The sequence below is a fragment of the Opisthorchis viverrini genome (assembly GCF_000715545.1).
Source record: "Opisthorchis viverrini unplaced genomic scaffold opera_v5_4, whole genome shotgun sequence".
NCBI lineage: Eukaryota > Metazoa > Platyhelminthes > Trematoda > Opisthorchiida > Opisthorchiidae > Opisthorchis > Opisthorchis viverrini.
The window spans coordinates 2972806-2991412 of NW_008751660.1; the positions used below are offsets into that span (position 1 = coordinate 2972806).

General features: G+C 45.6%; 1 protein-coding gene across 1 annotated transcript in view; it reads left to right on the forward strand.

Annotated features, from left to right (window-relative positions):
• Positions 1-9221, forward strand: part of T265_00454 (hypothetical protein) — a gene marked incomplete at both ends in the record, with an annotated part of 9716 nt that extends 495 nt beyond the window's left edge. The window contains 2 exons of the mRNA XM_009164227.1: positions 2024-2233; positions 9060-9221. Of these exons, the coding sequence (XP_009162491.1) occupies positions 2024-2233; positions 9060-9221 (372 nt within the window). The remainder of the gene's footprint in view (positions 1-2023; positions 2234-9059) is intronic.
• Between the last annotated feature and the right edge of the window lie 9386 nt (positions 9222-18607).

Sequence of the window (18607 nt, forward strand, 5' to 3'; positions counted from 1 at the left end):
ATATATATAATTAGACCGGATGATAACGGGACCGAAACAACCAGCCAGGCGTGCCTAGTTGGCTGATAAACGGCTCACTCTGGCGTTTGAATCCAGGACTGATATCTGCACTTTCTGAACCAACCGAGGTAGACATCCGTAAAAAGTCACATCCCATCTTACCTACAACTATTGGTGCGCATGCAGCCATGACAAAGGTGCAACGTTCTCCTCGCTATGTTTGTCTGAAGTGAGCATGCAAGCCTTACTTCACGCAGATGGCTGCCGAGTGGAATCCACCCAAGCTCTTACAATCAAAACAATACAAACACCAGCATGTCCCAAAGCGAGAGTGGCAGAGTCACATGAGTCACGAATATAATCCGAGTGGGGGCCAAACTGTAAATAGCAGACGGATCCTTTAAACACGTCTCGGAAAGGCAGTGTACGTCACTTCCAAATGCCTTCAATGGTCCAACAAAACCAGTCTGTTAACCGTTTCCAATTGCTGTGCGAGGCTTAGAACATTCGTGCTTAAAAACGCGAGGGCGTAATGTGTAGGTTAGGACTGCTCTTGGACATCTGTATATGCAAACTTATGAGCATTGTAAGATAGCACGAGTGTATGTGAGCTCCTTGTCGTGAGCCAGAGGGTGGTTGGCTTTCGATAGAGATAGCCTTTTGCTGAGTCAAAACAACAGAGGACATCTGAAATACGTGGCGCGTGGTAGCTTGACAAACACGAGTGCTTATGGTGGACAGTCGTCCAAATAAGTTGGACAACATAGGGTCGACTGCTAATACGCATCCAACCGAGTAAAGCAACTTCAGGTTGGAAACTAAGAACCAAACAAACACCTCCGCAACGAACCACAGCAACTGTGGTCACTCGAAATTCGTGGTCTTTGGAGTTAAGACGGCGATACCTAATCTTCGTAACTGTCCTTGGGTCTTACAAGTGAGCCTCAGCAATGCAGCAAATGTCTGCTGACAAAGTATCTACGATGTTCGGGTTCGGAATAGCTGAGTGAAGGTGCGAACTTGCTGAAATAAAGGTCAGTGGTTCGGACGGAACCCCGATAGCTCGCTTGCTCCCGTCCACGCTTGGCCAGTCTGGCAGTATCCCGGCACTCGTGCCTCCTTCGGATGGTGTGGCAGCCAGACACCAGGCGTTACGGCTGAATGTTTGTTCTTTTTAGTTATTATCAAGTCTACAATGCACGCGAGAGCAGCTTATTGCCCCAGTTACATCAAAAACTGCCACAAAAACATGAAAACGAAATCTGAATGGTGGATACAAAGAGACAGATGAGGTGTAGGGTGCAGTTAGTAACTTCTCTAGGTGCCCGACTCACATCAGGGCAAAAATAAAAAAGAGTAGATGCGAGGGACCTGGTGGTGGCCTTTCGCAAGCATTTTGAAGTGACAACATTTTCAAGCGCTCAATCAGTATGGGACGGAAATCAGTGACACCGACCAGCCGCCAGCTCTTGCAATGCCTCCGGCTGATCGCGGACAGGGGCACAAAGACCCTGTCTTGGGAGGTAGACTGCACAAGTAATTGAATCTTGATTTTGATGGTGTGGCAGCCAGACACCAGGCGTTACGGCTGAATGTTTGTTCTTTTTAGTTATTATCAAGTCTACAATGCACGCGAGAGCAGCTTATTGCCCCAGTTACATCAAAAACTGCCACAAAAACATGAAAACGAAATCTGAATGGTGGATACAAAGAGACAGATGAGGTGTAGGGTGCAGTTAGTAACTTCTCTAGGTGCCCGACTCACATCAGGGCAAAAATAAAAAAGAGTAGATGCGAGGGACCTGGTGGTGGCCTTTCGCAAGCATTTTGAAGTGACAACATTTTCAAGCGCTCAATCAGTATGGGACGGAAATCAGTGACACCGACCAGCCGCCAGCTCTTGCAATGCCTCCGGCTGATCGCGGACAGGGGCACAAAGACCCTGTCTTGGGAGGTAGACTGCACAAGTAATTGAATCTTGATTTTTGCGCACCCTTATGCTAAGTCATTCGCTGCCATTAAGGGGGGAGAGGGTCGGGAGTGTCAGCGTGTTCCCAGCCACGGCATCCGAACCTGGGGTCCTAACCAGTCTTCGATTCAAAAGCTTGATAAGAAGACAGCTACCAAACTCGCTGCAATCAATAACCTGAAGGACCAGAAAATTGAGACTTCAGTGAGAAAGACTGTGGATACTATGTGGATGTTCTTCATCACAGTTCAATCGACTGCCGAAGTATGTAAACCGTCGCACCACAACTAGGCCTACCAGTCCCGTTGACTGAGCTCACTGCAAAAAAGTCTGTAAAGTGGTAGGTTCCCTGCCACAAGGGTGAAGTAGAAGGATTCATCTGCCCAACTGTTGTTCAACATTGCCCAAGTGTTCAGAGCGCGAAGTTACTGGTCGGAAGGTTCGTGGTTCGAACCGGTCCTCTGCCTCTCGACTTCCCCTGTATGGGCTTGGGTAACCTGGCAGTATCCCAGCCCTCGTGCAACCTTCGGGTGGCATGACAGTTAGGCACCGAAAAGGTGCTACAACTGAGCGATTTTTTTCACCATGACAATGGATGAGGTTCTTGGATCCTCGACGCCGCAACTAAGATACCAGTTTTATGACACCTTGTTTGATGATCATCCCTTGCTGAATATGAAGAAAGTGAGGCTCGTCTTAAAGAAAAGCTTGAAACTGCTGCGGTCGGGTTATGAAGAGCTGATATGACGACCAGCGACCGAAAGTCCAAGGCAATGGTGATGTGAAGAGAGAAAACATCGGGCGGCCGCGGTCTTAGTCGGACGTTTTTGCTTCACCGAGGAACTCATCACTCCTCTTGGTCCGACATATATGAGTGTCCCCTTTACTTTCAAATGGAAAGGAGCCTGCAACAACCGGCAGTAGCTGCTGAAACTGCTCAACAAGGTTAGGTATGTCCCATTGAAGCCACAGTAGGGAATGAAGATCAAAAGGAACTATCTGATACCGAGGCTGACGTATTCACTTGTGCTCAAATCCACCGAAGCACGCTCAAATGGTTGGACAACTACATCAGGCAATTTATGCGTGGTTGGCTACGTTTGCCGAAGGACAACCCAATCAGCTACATCTACGCCGGAAACCAACATGAAGAACTTGATATACCAAGCCAGTGTTAAACCATCCCGAATCAGCAGGGGATGCGTATGGAGGTTCTGTCTACCCAGTGCTGACCACCGCACAGTGTAGTCAATGGTTCTGCACTTGGTAAGGTTGATTTGGATCTTACCCCTTCTATCCGAGTCCAAGGTGCATGCGTGAACACCAAGGAAGAGCTAGTGCCCCGATTTTCGACATCGTTTTAGGCGTTGGTCCACCGAATATGGCTACTTTTCGCGCGAATGTACAATGTATTCAACGTGGTATCAACAGAGAACAAAATCCGATCTCGTTCGAAGGGTTGATTTGAGCTTTCTCACATTATTACGGCCACCAATATATCCGTGACACTCAGACGGGTCGTTGCGTCAAAACACCCATGGGCGTGATAAAGGTAACGCCTCAGCTCTGGTCTGGTCCACTCAAGCCCATTCGTTCTGCAGAAGAAATACAAAGGCTATATTAAATGTATTGAACGAAAAAAAAACAGACAAAAACTTCATAAAATGTGTCGTAATCTTGAAATCTGGACACGCTCCGAATGCGGCACCGGCAACGGGCGTGTAGCATATCTGTAGCACGATTGGCTGCTGAGCCCGCATTTTCGACCATTGAGACCTCGGCTCGGAGATGGTCAGTATACGGATTCACGGAGTCACGGATTGATACACAGGATCGAGGCTTCTGCCCACGTTTCCCGGGTCGGTTTTGTTCTTGTCTGTCAGTGGCTGTTTATCTATTTACCAAACTATCTATTTACCAATCCCGTGAGTTAGAATTATTGGCCTTCGCATCGTCCGATTTCGACCGTAAAGTTGGATTTTGTGTTAATTCTGCCTAACATAAGAAGTACTGACGAGGTTCACGATTTGAAGAAAAGCAGTATCCTGTGTTCATCGAGAACATCCCGGAATTGGGAAGGTTTTCGTGGCCTGCTCAACAGCAGTCGATTGTGTTCTCTGTCCGGACTGACGACCAGTTATCAATCAGCATGGCTACCCCAGTCTGCGTAGGATTTTCAGGTACACCGCCACCGCTTTCATTATGTTGACCCTCTAAGTCGCGAGTGGAGGTCAAAACGCCGTTAGAACCGCCTTTGTCGGCGTGGAAATTGCGCCCGGTATATCCACAACTTCAGTAAGGCGGTCACCAGCAATCGATGTTTCTACTGCTGCATTTTGTAGCACAATATCGGAGGCTAGTTTCAAACTGGTTAGATGAAGCTTTTGTTCGAGGTTCTGGGAAGGGCCCGTCGGAGCCTTTTTGACTGGCCGTCCAATCAATTTCTCTGGACTTTCAAACTAGGCAAACACAAACCTCTCGTACATGCTCTACTTTTGCAACTTTTCACTGAGCATTTCGCGCCTTTCATGCGAATAATGGCGGTATATTTTTTATTATTGCCTGGTTTGCATCAGCGTATGTACCACGGTTGAATAACGTTACATCCAGAAGCCAACTCCTGTTCTACCACTACACAATGAACTGCATGACGCTTGCACTGCTTGTCCACATTGACTTAGTTACTCTATTCAGTGGTCTCAGTTGCTTTTGCGGTCCTTTCCAAATCTGATGGCTTTGCAAACCACAGTTTGCTGAGTTCAATATTCTCAGGGAGACATCCGTTTTTGTATCCTACTTTCTCAACAGACACTCAAGAAGCATCAGTATCATGAACAAGGTTCAGGAACAAAGCCCGCCATTTTCGTCAGGGCTGCCAAATTCCTTTATCATACCAAGACGTCCCTAAATTTCTCAACGCGATGGCAAGAATAATAATTCACTACACGCTATCATCTCGGATACAGCCACCGTTACACCTTAGGGCCGACTTTGCTGACGGTCAAATCCGATTTGCAGGAACATGCAGCTAACTCGGGTTTTTTATACTATGCGCACTGTTAGCAAAAAAGCTGCTGCCTCTGCCCAAAATCACTCAATAGGGTGGACTCAAGCCCAGGATCACGTAGCACAGCTGCACGCTGAAACCTGAAATAGAGTGCATAGCACTCAGGAGTTTCAGTCAAATCCGCCCCGTGTCAGCAGCTGGTTCCTTAAACAGTGAAAGTGGGCGGTTTCCCCCTACCAAAATCCAACAGGTGTCTTAGACAGCAGCTGCGTACATCCTGGAATCTCCAAGGGGTGCGCTCCTATTCGAGGGCCGCCGCATTAAATCTTGTCTATCGTTTCATTCTCATCATATCTCCCGTTAACCTGTGAACAGGCACACAATCATTCATCTACACCGGCGAACGCTGTCAAAACGATTCGGTTTTTCTCCTGACGAGCTCCAAGAACATACGTTGCCACGAGCTAGAGGAAACTGTCAATCGGACTCCCTTTAGCCCGCTCAACATAGTCTCATCTCGTTGTGCACCTGCCGGACAGACTTAAAAATCGGTTGTTTATAGCTCACCAACGCCGCTTTGTATGATTCAAAGCCTTAGGTAAAAATGGTTTTCTTCCATGGAAACAGCTTTTATCATACATGGAACAACCGAATCCTGAGCCCGTAACCTCATCCTGCCCTGCCTAAGCTTTTGCGGTGAACTGTCCTGCGCATTCATCTAGAACTGTCCCACATCCTGGCCTCTACGAAAATCCCAACTCCCGTTTGCTTTCCTTAATGCTCGGGGCGGAATTATGCTAATTGTTTAAGAATGCATTGCAGCAATCATGTTGCTCAACAGACCAAAGTTATCCCCATTCGTTACAGGCACACAAAACTCCTCCGGTTATAATAAGAAAAACGCACACATTGCACTCTTTAGCACTTCGTACCGCTTCACGCGGCCTTCGTCCATCCTCTGCGGCCTTTTGATGGTCTCAGCATCTGGTTTTGTTCGTAGTACTCCCTTTGGCAAAAGTTTCTCTAGGGGCGTGTATATAAAAAACGTAATTTGCTATTCATTTTAATCTGCCGAGCCCTAAAAATAAAAATTCAGCTTAGACTTTTCCGCTTTTGATTTGCTTTTGTTTAAGCACTACAGCTGTCTGAACGTTTTTGGACTCAAAATATGCTAGACAACACAGAATAATGCTGAACAAAAGCCAAAATCATCAAGAACATTTGTCTCTCCCTTCCCTATTATCCCCATCGGGCCTTTACCTCTCTTCCACGAAATACCGCTGAACCTTTGCCGCCTCTCAGCTTTAAGGTCTCCAGCGTAGCCATTACTCTCCTTTGTACTACGCCATACCAAACAACTTACACACTAAAAGCCTTCAAGCGCATTCTCCTCCTTAAAGGTGTACTCCTCTGGAACGTACTACCCCTCGGCCTCTTAGTCGGCGTTTTTCTTCAAAACGTACACTCTTCGAACAAGGAATAAATCGTCTCCACAGAATAACGGATTGGTCAAATTGTTCACACATACTAAAATGCAAGCACCGGGCGGAACATAGCCACCACTGTTGCCCCTACCTATACTCAAACTTAACCGCATAAACACGCACTGAACTATCGGCCATAACTATGCCAGCATCAAATACATTTCTGTACACATGTGTGCAGTAATACACTTTGGTGTATTTACATGTCAACCCGAATGGCTGTTGCGTGACAGCGTTAAATTCCACTGAGACGCAAGTCTACCTTTGGCCAGTGGTGGGCCCATCGGATCCTATTGCACGCTGCATCATAGGGATCACGTTACGCCCGCAACAACGAATAATGAGGAACATTCCTTTCGTCAACTATCAACTGCTCGTTTATTAACTGAATTCAGAGATAACTAACAAAAATCCAGGTCTATGGCTTCAGGAACAAGCGCACGGACCGATTTTACGTGGCTTACCTGATACAGGGTGTTAAAAATTACCTGATGGTCTTTGACGTCACAGTAATGCTTACAACCCATTACTTTGGGGACTAACGTTCCCTCCTTTGTTCTGCAGCCATACGCCGCCCTGATTACACGCTAAAAGTATTAATCCCAGTGTCATGTTCTTCTTTTCTAAAAGATAAGCTGTGATAGACCCGCGAAGGTAGGTTTTTTGTGCTTGGTAAAGCCTGAAAAGCAATGGGACCAGATTCCTGAACCAAAATTAGACCGGTTGCGGAAAAAGCATGAGCATTGTGGGTTCTCGATAATTTCAACCCGGGTACCACCAGGCATATCAAAATCAACATAATCTAATGGATTAATTAGGGGATCGAAGTCGGTTTTTTTCAGCTGAGGACAAGGCTGCTTTGTATCTGCCATCTCTCTGTACAGAATCTTGCTATTTAACTTCAGACGCTATATACCATGACATGCAACTGAGCACCTAAGATTCTCCCTGAACAGGTGGAAATTAGCTCCGAGTGATCGAGAAAAAATCAACAGAAGGTCCAAAAGTTTACTGACCTCACTGTGCTTGTAGCCGTCTGTACTGATTGACACCTATTAGGCTTTTGAAATAGCAGTACCGGGTCCGAGTTTTGTCGGAAACGATGGTTTTGAAGATGAACTTCATGGGGTTTGTTGATAACTCTTACTTCCTCGCAGTTGTGGCAAAGCTTACTGAGTAATGATTGATGTGCGGCCCCAAGAAATACTCCAACAAAAACAGCACAAAGTAACTGAAGGGTAGCCTTGATGTTGATGCACCTAATCTTTGTCCTTGAGGAGGCATAAAGGCTATACTCCGCAACCTATTTTTAATGAATCCTGGACCAAATGATATCAATTAAAGTACATTTGGGGCGCCTTGGTTCTGCTTGAAAGACCGTTACTAGAGTTTAGCAAGGAATTGGCCTCCGGCCACTCGAAGAACTGTCCTTGCGAAAGCACAAATGCCCTGCTTCGTATACTGCACTAAACATAAACGCATTGCCCAACCAATATGTATGCGAACTTTGTAGCAATGATTGCTTAAAGTATACTACACTATATCGCGCGGCGTAATGTAGTCTTGAACTCCCTGACTACAGCTGATACGTGAAAATTTGTTAGAAACTACGGAATCACTAGAGTTCAGCGTCTCATTATCCACTAGTATTTTATTATATTGTTATGAAGGGACTGCGAAGTCAACCGCGTGGACATTTGGATTTTTCATGGAAGGCGCATCGTTTTTGACAGCGTAATGGTCTGAAGCAAACTGCTTGAACACATTCAGAATATTTTGGCGTATCTTCAGTTGTTTGGCAATCTTCCATACTAATAATAACGTTTATACCAAACTTGTGAATGATATGCCGTCAGGCATGATCATATGATTACATTAAAAATAAAAGCATGACTGGCGGGGATTATGGGTACGAGGCCTTTTGAGAAAAGGACAGCGTCATAGGCGGTGGGATTTGTCCGATGTAGACGTTGCCACCACTAAACCGGTACGAGAGATGAAGCACAGTTACTATGTCCTTTGGAGAGAACATCAAGCAAGATAAGATCGTTAGGATTTGAAGTTGGCGGACAAATACTATACGAATGAGGGCAAAAAAGAGGATTCCAGCCTGACATGTTACAAGAAAAGTGTAAAGTGCGGAAAATAGGGAACTAGAACATCAGATCTGGTTAACGGCAGAGATGGAAAAATCCAACCTGTCACATTGAACTAAAACCCAAACCACTTATGAGGCCTCGTGGCCTTGGGCCGTTGGGCCCATGGTCAGGGTCACAAACAGCGAAGGTGGGAATGAAGAATGGACGGATCAGAGCCTTTATATGGTTAGGGTCCTAAGAATTAGACAGGTCAGGGCAAAGCGCTTCTGAAATGGTGAGGTTAACTCATTGTGCATTTTTTGTATTGAAAGATCCTCTCAAATGACGTATTAAACATTTATCCTCAATTCACCAAGCCTTAATTTCATTGATTGACAGTACCTCCGTGTGGCGATATGGCACGATGACTAAGACTGACGAGGTCAGCGCATCAGTTAAAGAAGAGAAGCTGATCAGCATTTGCTTAAACTTGAGTGTTATCTCATATATGCGGATTGCAGGTCGCTGGTGACGACTGGCTGGACATGACTGAAAACCGAAGGGTGGAGCGGCCACAGGCCATTGTTGCATCATGCTATTGTTTGGATCCTTTGTCAGGTGGAGACTCAGTATCTGTCCGACAGCAGAGCTGCCCCGACACGCAAACGGTTCTGGCATACTAGGAACTTCTGATACAATTGCTAGCTGCCCAAGATATGGGTGGTCTGAACCCACCGCTTTCCCGAGGAGAACAGTGCGTTAACTTTTTCGAATATCTTCACCCTAAATAACGCCTTTGCGTGAAATCACACGAGTGGGTATCCTTGCTTAGCGCATGCATAACTGCACTGGAAAAAGTGGCCACATTTTGCTCAGGTGCGTGGAATTGTAAATAATAACAGCAAACCACGGTGTAAAGGTCGAAGGGTATTTTCGAGTGACGCGTGATACCAGAACCTCCGGGTAGGCAAAACAAAATTGGAGCTGGGTTTCTATACGGTACTATTAAGGTAAGAGAAATTCACAATTTGTACAAACCTCGACAGTAGATACGCGTCCAAAACAAACAGTCCGCTTGGACTACAAAAGTGCAAAGCAATGGAGCAAACAGGCTCCCACGTGTGAATCACACGTGCAAAGTCAGATGCAACTGGTCGGATGACCTCAAGGCCAAATGGGTGAAGTGGTAAGGACAAACAAACGTCAATTCATATATACACACTAAACACAAAAGTGGGGCGGAGATTACAAATGGGGGCAGAATAAACGCGGGGAATTTCATTGTCAACATAACAGATGATACACACGGACTCAATTATATTGATCCGCGTTGCTGTCAGCGGCCTGGCCACTCATACGATATCTAAAACGGGTAAACGGTTGACTAAGCAGAGGCTGTTAACCCACTCTTCGCGTGTTACGTTCCTCGTGAAACAAATTAAACTAGTTGGGAAAACCACAATAGACCACTTAGACGCCTCACCAGTGGTATATTCCGTTACAACAAGACGGCTCACTGTCAACATCGACGCAGGGCAACATATTCAGGCATTTATTCTTCTTTGAATATTTATGAACAAGGGGCTATTCTGCCTTCTAGGAAGTTACAGGACCAATATGATTTGGACGCACGTTTTCACCAAGGGAGGGGAAGGAAGCATTCCGTAGATCAACAGCACCAAAAAAGATGCAATATCTAGTCAGCGCTATTTGTAATATTTCTGTAAAGCGTCGCGCCGTGCCCATACGGCAAGGTATGTTGCCAAAAACAGTAGCATTGATCTGGAAATAATATTCAGGAATGGCAAATATCACGTCCGGCAACGAGCACCAGAATCTGTTCGCTCGCTTATCTAACAAAATCCCGCTGATGGTCTAGAACTGATCTGTCCGGTATCCCGGTATCGATGACCACTCCAGAAATGCGGGATCTCTTGTTTTAGAGACATCATTAAGAACGATTATGACGGGTTGAATAAAGTTGCCTTGAAAACTGTGTTTTGTTTAGTTGAATTTGGAACCAGAAATATTCAGCAAGAAATAATTTATATCTTGTTGAATCACGCAGTGTAACGTTTGGGATGCGCGCACGACAATAACAATTGCGGTTTTTAACAAAATATTGAAAAATTAGAAGCCATAATATCATTCTACCTACCCAGGTTCTTGCACATTCAAAAGACAGTAGATCAAACGTTCCTCTAATGGAGGAAGTTTTCTCAGTAAGAGATGGAATAGGTTATCCTTTAAAAGGATGTGTTGGGTGATTCCAAAAGTAGCATAGAACGTACATTCGTGAATACCGCCAAGCGGATCGGCGGCCACGCAGGTGAAAGTTACAAAGGGCACAGAGCAAAAAATGACGAAACGTGACCCAACTTTTTTTTACACAAATCTTACCAAAGTGACGGTGATTTAGGCGAAAATTCGCATTCAAATAATACAAGGGTGGGCAACACCTGCGTAGAAAACTCTGCCTTTTGTTTTCGACAAATCCAGAATGTGTACCCAAAAATGTGCAGGCCAGGTAAGTACGCTTCCTAGCTGTAAGTGTATTCACAAAAATGCCTTAGTGGATGATTAGGTCAATCGATATGTGCTGCTTAGATTTTTGTGCGAATTTTAGAAAAAACTTACTGATGCTGAGATGCATATCAGAGTCAGGCAAACTTTCTAACCCCTATAAATTCAGATTTCCAACCAATCTAAAAATCAAACATGCAGCGGAATTTCTCTGTCTCGAATGTGAACTCCGGAAAAATTTATCCAGGAGGAGTCTTTGTGCACCCTACTTTTGCATCATTTTGATTCACAGTACCGGTCAAAATCTTTGGTACACTGGAGTTAGGTTTCGATAATAAATTACCTCGATTTGGTACGTTTACACATTTTCATATTTTTGGAGGACGAAATTACGTTAAGGAACCCAGCAAAGCCATGATGAATGTCGTGTGCATTCTGTTTTTTTTCGCATGCCTCAATGAAACACAATCATCGGGCTTCATCGCAGACGTCAATTTTTTATCATAACGAACATTAAATGGGAGGTGTCGCATTACTTACAATTTTCCCGATTCACGGTCAGTTGTATCAATGTTCGTTTGTGAAAAACTAAGGTAAATTGTGATGTTCCCGTCCACTTGAAGCTTCAAAGAAGATTAGATGAATTTTTATGGTTCACGTAACTTTAGCAAATTATTCTCTGCATGCGATCGAAAGTAGCGTGTCGGTGTCAGCGTTTCCAACTTAGTGCGTCTGTGACACCTTATGTGGATACCACTCAGTTTGGCACAAAACCTGCGAAAACCTGATCATTTTGATTTATAAGTGAGAAAAAATTGTCTGTGGCTCAAAAGACCTCCGATGAGCTGATTACTTATGCAAAATAATCTTTGAATGGTGAACATTTCTCTTGTCGGCACTGTTGCGAGCAGCTAAGACAATTTTAATTACAATGGTTGTAAACATTTGTTCCCCTTATGATTACCCGATCGTGTACACTGATAGATTTTCGCTCTTTCGGTTTCTCGGAGAGGGCACTAGTCGAACGGATTACTAGTGTGGCGTATGATCAGGCTACCTCGAACCTTGTGTCGTTTAATCATACGATCGTTTGTGGGCACAATTGTTCATCGGTAATGGCCCCGGGCCAACGGTTGGCAGAGACTCGGGGACGTCTCAATTCCGTTTATCGCAGGAATGACGCCTCATAATCACACGATAAGGTAAGCTGTATTTTAGGCGCATATATAGGCTCCTTGAGTCTTAGGGATAATCACCTTTGTCGCCACGGGTGTCACAATTTAGCAAACACCCTCAAACCCTTGAGAAACTGTGCACTGACTAGATCTGGCATGTTACAATCTGAGCTTCCACGACTTCCACGACGGGTTATTCTCTAGTGTAGCTCTGACTTGCAAGTAGCGTGTTCAATAACTGCATATGCAGGGTCACGCCCTTAGTTTTGTGAGTGCAAGGCGCATGCCACAGGACGGAGCAATTTTGGTCAGTTCACCCCAAAAACAAGTGTACCGTCATTTTCTCTCTAAAGACGATAACGGCAGGACCTGCGGATGCCAGATCAGCAACCCTAGCTAAACATCAGGGTTCCAAAGTTCTCGTCAATATCGAGTTTGATTTGAAAGTAGACGGCTTCTTGTCACACCCTCTTTGGTGTTTGGCCATTGGAGAGCTCCAAGTTTGTAGAAACGTTAATGTATGAACTGAGTTCTAGGTCTGAACATTCCAAGCTAACGGCTTTGGCGGAAGAACTAACAAAGGTGCACAGCATACTAAACAGTAGGCGAAAAACATACACGGGGCGTCATATATGAAAGTTTGAGGTAACAACATTCTGGCTTGGCGGAAAACTAACAAAGGTGCACAGCATACTAAACAGTAGGCGAAAAACATACACGGGGCGTCATATATGAAAGTTTGAGGTAACAACATTCTGGAGCCAATGGCTATTTGCACACCCAAATTAACTTCACCGAAACTAAAGTGTTTTGGAAGTTGCGACTTTAACGGTAAGTTAGTCTAATCAGTTTGTACCTTTCAGTGACATGTCGCTTGCGGCAAGTTGTTTAAGTCAGCGAAATTTCAAGGTCGCGGACCATCGCCAATTCGCAGTTTCTTACCGGTTTACGTGACATAAAACACCAAATGGCACCTTAAAATATTTTGGCGTTCTTCAGTGTTCTGTAGGAAGTGGAAACATCCGAAGAATATCTAATGCTAATTTCATTCCGGAAGACCGGTTGTTGACGTTTGTTTGCTTTACACGCCGCACCTTTAACAAATGCGATTATAATCGCAAACTACATTTCGTTCGGCGAACCTGGTCACAACACACTCTCCTGTGGATCTCAACTTCCAATAAATACGACACTGGAAGACAATAACATAAAATGCTCAGTGGCAACGCGAGGGGCAGTTGTTTCAATTATCCTTGTATCATCAGTTATGTTGACAATGAAATTCCCCGCGTTTATTCTGCCCCCATTTGTAATCTCCGCCCCACTTTTGTGTTTAGTGTGTATATATGAACTGACGTTTGTTTGTCCTTACCACTTCACCCATTTGGCCTTGAGGTCATCCGACCAGTTGCATCTGACTTTGCACGTGTGACTCACACGTGGGAGCCTGTTTGCTCCATTGCTTTGCACTTTTGTAGCCCAAGCGGACTGTTTGTTTTGGACGCGTATCTACTGTCGAGGTTTGTACAAATTGTGAATTTCTCTTACCTTAATAGTGCCGTATAGAAACCCAGCTCCAATTTTGTTTTGCCTACCCGGAGGTTCTGGTATTACGCGTCACTCGAAGATACCGTTCGGCCGTTACACTCCTCTTTCCCGGATGTGCATATCTAGCCTATACATACCACGCCGTCACGAGATAGCTCCAGGTATCCTTTCGATTATGACTGCGACTCTCTATATGTGGTGACCACCATGAAGCTTTCGCCATGATAACGATTGCCGTTTTCATTCACCTGGACTACATATCGTAACTGCCAGGTGCGTTTCTATGTGCGACGCTGATTATGGGACCTTACCTATGCAATGCAGCCCGATACAATGACCAGCAGCGGCCCCTTATATTCATAATTCTATGCGTTTTCACTCATGAATACTGCTAGGTTGGCGTCCATATGCGATACAGATTATGAGGATTCACCTATGCACGGTAACACAAGCCAATGGCCAACGACGGTCTTTCATACCTATAACCATATGCGATGCCGCTTATCTTTGCTACCTGTTGTAAACCTTGGGCCGGTATCCATGTGGGCCAGTAATTATAAGGCCTCAAGTATGCGTGATGGCCTAATCTGATGAACTGTCTTACTCATTGTTGTACTCGATGTTGCCTTGCCTGGCTACTTATTGTGTTTCTCTTCATTGGTTGCATCGGTACAAACATAATATGTGGTCAACAAATTTCTCGGCTTTTTACTGGATAGGGTTTCTTTTCCGCAACATCATTTAAAAATAAATAAGTTAACAAAGTAGCAGCGGTTAAATTAGCAATTGCTTAGCAAACCTCTTGGTCCACATCTCCCGGTCGGTCTCCGCGCTGCATCTGGGGACTTGCTGTTATAAAGGTAAACACACTACTTGCTGAATTAGTCCAATTGGCGCCAACGATGGAGCCGTGTGTACATCGATGATTCGATAGCGGGATTCGGCAACCGTATGCATTATTGGGTGCAGCGAAGTTAAAGCTAAAGTGGGGTGTTTACTTGTCAGCCTTAGGACCAAGTGGTATAGATTGGAGCCCTAAGATCCGAGGGCCACACGCGTTCGCAAATGTGCATCCATGGATATAGCCGTAGCAAAGATCCGGTGTGTGCGCGGGCGCTTGGTGTCAAATCCGCTCGTTTAGAGCACTAAATCCCAACTTCACCCGACTTCCGCCCTCTTATATCGATACAACGTAGCTTATTAAAATTGACAGCTCGGTCTTCCTCATCGAAACTCGTGACCATAACATGCTCAACCGCATTAGCAACCTAACTCATCGTTCATCCTGGAGTACTGCAACCCAACTTCACTTCTGAAATCATGTCGACTATATCCGAATAAATGGTCCAGTAAGATAGCCCAACCTGATGCGATCCAACTGTCCCAAATAATGATGATGATTTAGCTGGAGACCTCAAAGACACGCTATTCAGCGGAAATCCTCGGTGTACATTCGAAAAACTGCTATGTAACTGTCGCCTCACGGATTTGCCGACATCGAACCGCACGAGCAACGGCTTTCAGATAACCGTTGTCAAACACCTGAAAAAGCCTTGTTTCCGCTTCTGTCTCAAACAGGCCAGGTTTCAAAGCCACACAACAGAACAGCAAGTGCCACAGCCTGATACACAAGTTGCTTGATATTGAGGGATATACTGCCTTGACACCATGAGTGTTTCAAATTAGCAAATGCGACCCGAGCGTTGCAGGTTCGTGCATCGACCTCATCTGTCACATTACAAACTAACAAAACTTCGGATGTATAAAGAATGCTGCGCCATACTACCTCTGCAACCGGATCAGAAAAATACCTTCAATCTTATATAAGCTTTGTTCTACCTGAAGATTTCTCCAGCCAACCGAAAATACCCCCTCCTCACAGAATTGCACATCCAAGCCAAATCATCTAAAAATGACGCCCGTTACGGGGCTGTCCGGAAATCTAATTATTTAAGTGCAATGATGGCATGGCACAGCTATACCCAGTCTGATATAACACCCGCAACTGTGCCTTCTCTTGACTGTACCCTATGGCTCACTTGCCCCAACACCCGCAACTACGAAAAACCCACGCTTTATTCTGACTAACCTTACGTTCATGCCTGACGGTATGTCACCCACTTGTTTGGAATCAACATCGTTATAATAACGTGACACTTTGTAGGCACAGAGTTCACATTGCTGGGCAGAGCAACTTTGGTCAGTTTATCCGAAAACAGCCGCACTTTTTCCTCCTCTTCAATGATGAGAAGGATGTCAGCACATTCCAGATCGACAAGATTCTTACCAGAAGATATTTGAAAATCGGGTTCAAAAGACATTTCAGCGTTCGTCTCATCATCACGTCGATCACGAAATTAGGTGAGATAGAGAGAGGGCAATCTTGATGGACAGAGCTTTGTGTGCGGAAGCTTTTGGGGTTCCCCGTATATTTCTGCAAAATGTCTGCCCCTTCAGCACATTCTGAACGTGACGATGTAGGAGGCTGCACGGTTAACAAATATACTTCATCCGCGCGATGAACTTCATATTCTGCCTTCTGCAATGAAGGAGGGGAGAACTGATTCTGGTCTGAGCTTGCCCTGGTTGTGGCATGCGTCCCGAGCAGTTTCCGTATGAACCGAAATATTCATTGATAGAAGAGGAAAAGATGTTACGAGACTCACCAAATACACGTGATATGGCACCTCAGAGGGTACCGTTTTGCAAAGCTCCACGCTTTTCTTTCGACTGTAACAGCCCCATTCTGAGGTCAGCTCATCGCGAACAGGCAACACCGTCAGATATCTCTGATCTCATGTCTCTGCAAGCTAAAAGCTACCTCAGTTGCGCACAATCTAGCCAATGAACTTTCCTCATAATCACGTATGTCCTCATCAGTTCGCATCGACCGCAGACCCATTATCTGCACGTAAATACCGTTTTTGAAGTCGGGCAGTGTCACCTCGTTGAAGTGGTTAGAAATGGTGATAACTTGTGACCGTCTATTTTGGGAGTCATTCTAACTCACATCAAACATCAAAGCAAACATTTCGGACACTTTCTCCTATTTTGAGTCCCCATTGTAGGCATAGCCTTCTTATTACCTCGTTTGAATGGCAGCAGTGAACCACCACGAACCCTCGATAGACCCAGTTCGTTTAAACAACTTCCAATGAAACTGCGGCATCGTGGGGAGATCTTAAGCGCCTGAATAATTACCATCAAACGCTAAAACTTTGTGTTAAGGTTTTCTACCATACCCACGCCGATGGCTTGCCCCAAGTTCACTACATCTCTAACATTTCCCAGAAAGGCGTGTTGCCCACAAGACCGTTTTAGGCTGTTCCATTTGTGCAAGGACTTAAAAGCAATAGCCATCTTACTGTGCCGTCTGCTTGTTCTGATCACAAACCCAATAGCACGGCGAACGACACTATTGGTGGCTCGGTATACCGGTGAACATAAAGCCTTGCCTCAAGCAAGATATAGCGTATGGTGACCATCATGAAAAACAAAAACTTTCTAGCTGTGACGAATTTCTTGGCTTTGGCGGGACGTCTGCTGCAACCATGGGAGAATTTCTCATGCAGGTTGAGAATGTCCGCTCCAGTTTGAGCTTGCGCGGACGTACTGGGCGTGATTATTGTCTGCGTCGTCTTGAGGTTATTTCCAAGTCTAATGCGTGGAAAAACGCGCGAAGAGCCAGCTTTTCCATAAAATTTTCCACCGTTTTTATAGAGAAGGTAGGCGAGGCCACCGGCAGTTATTAAAAAATAGGAGACCCGCCCCCACTGCAGTCTCCAGTTCGTTTAAACAACTTCCAATGAAACTGCGGCATCGTGGGGAGATCTTAAGCGCCTGAATAATTACCATCAAACGCTAAAACTTTATGTTAAGGTTTTCCTTTTTCGGACCACCAAAATCGTTACTTCTTGGTGCCACCACCCGGCGCTCAGAGCCTCACAGAGAGACTTTTCCGGTTAAACCACGCCGAAACGCCCAAGGATTCAGGAGGGCGAAAGCTTGCAGCAAACCTTTTCGTTACTTCTGGTGCCACCACCCGGCGCTCAGAGCCTCACAGAGAGACTTTTCCGGTTAAACCACGCCGAAACGCCCAAGGATTCAGGAAGGCGAAAGCTTGCAGCAAACCTTTGGTCAACAGCAAATCTGGTCGAAGGAAAAGGGATGCTGAAAGAGCTACAAACAGCACCGGTCGAAATTTTTGCCCATGGGGAAAAAACTCCGTCCCACAAAGCCAAAAGGCCCGAGCAAACCGGCCTCCAACGGAACGAAACACAAACTCGGCGATGTTAGACAGTCAGTTTGCCTTGAAAAACCGCCCATAATCGCACTCACACAGACCTAACTCACACCAGATGTCTCTGACGCGGAGAGCTCGATAGACGGTTACTTTATTTTTCGAGCTGACTCAAAACGAGGGAGGGCTGGTGGGTTGCTCTGTACTTACATGCGGCCCTACCAATTCCAATTGTCCTCTCTGACACCACCCCTGCACTCTGTTGCGATGCAACGTGGGTCCAAATCCCGCTGCGCGGGTCCGATTCTCTCCTTCTCGGCGTGGTCTACTGTAGCCCTTCGAGCCTCCCTGAAGATGACCAATTCCTCATACAAACGCTTGAGCAACTCTCCTCCAACTACCACTTCGCTCATCTGCTGGTGGGTGAATTCAACGCCCCAAAGGCCTCCTGGATTGAGCCCCAGTGCGTCGAATCAGGCGGACCTTTTGCGGCGGCGCTGTTAGAAGTCGTTCAACAGAGCGCTTGGACCCAACATGTCGCTGCACCCCCCATATACAACCACAATCCCCCCCGGGTTTGGTC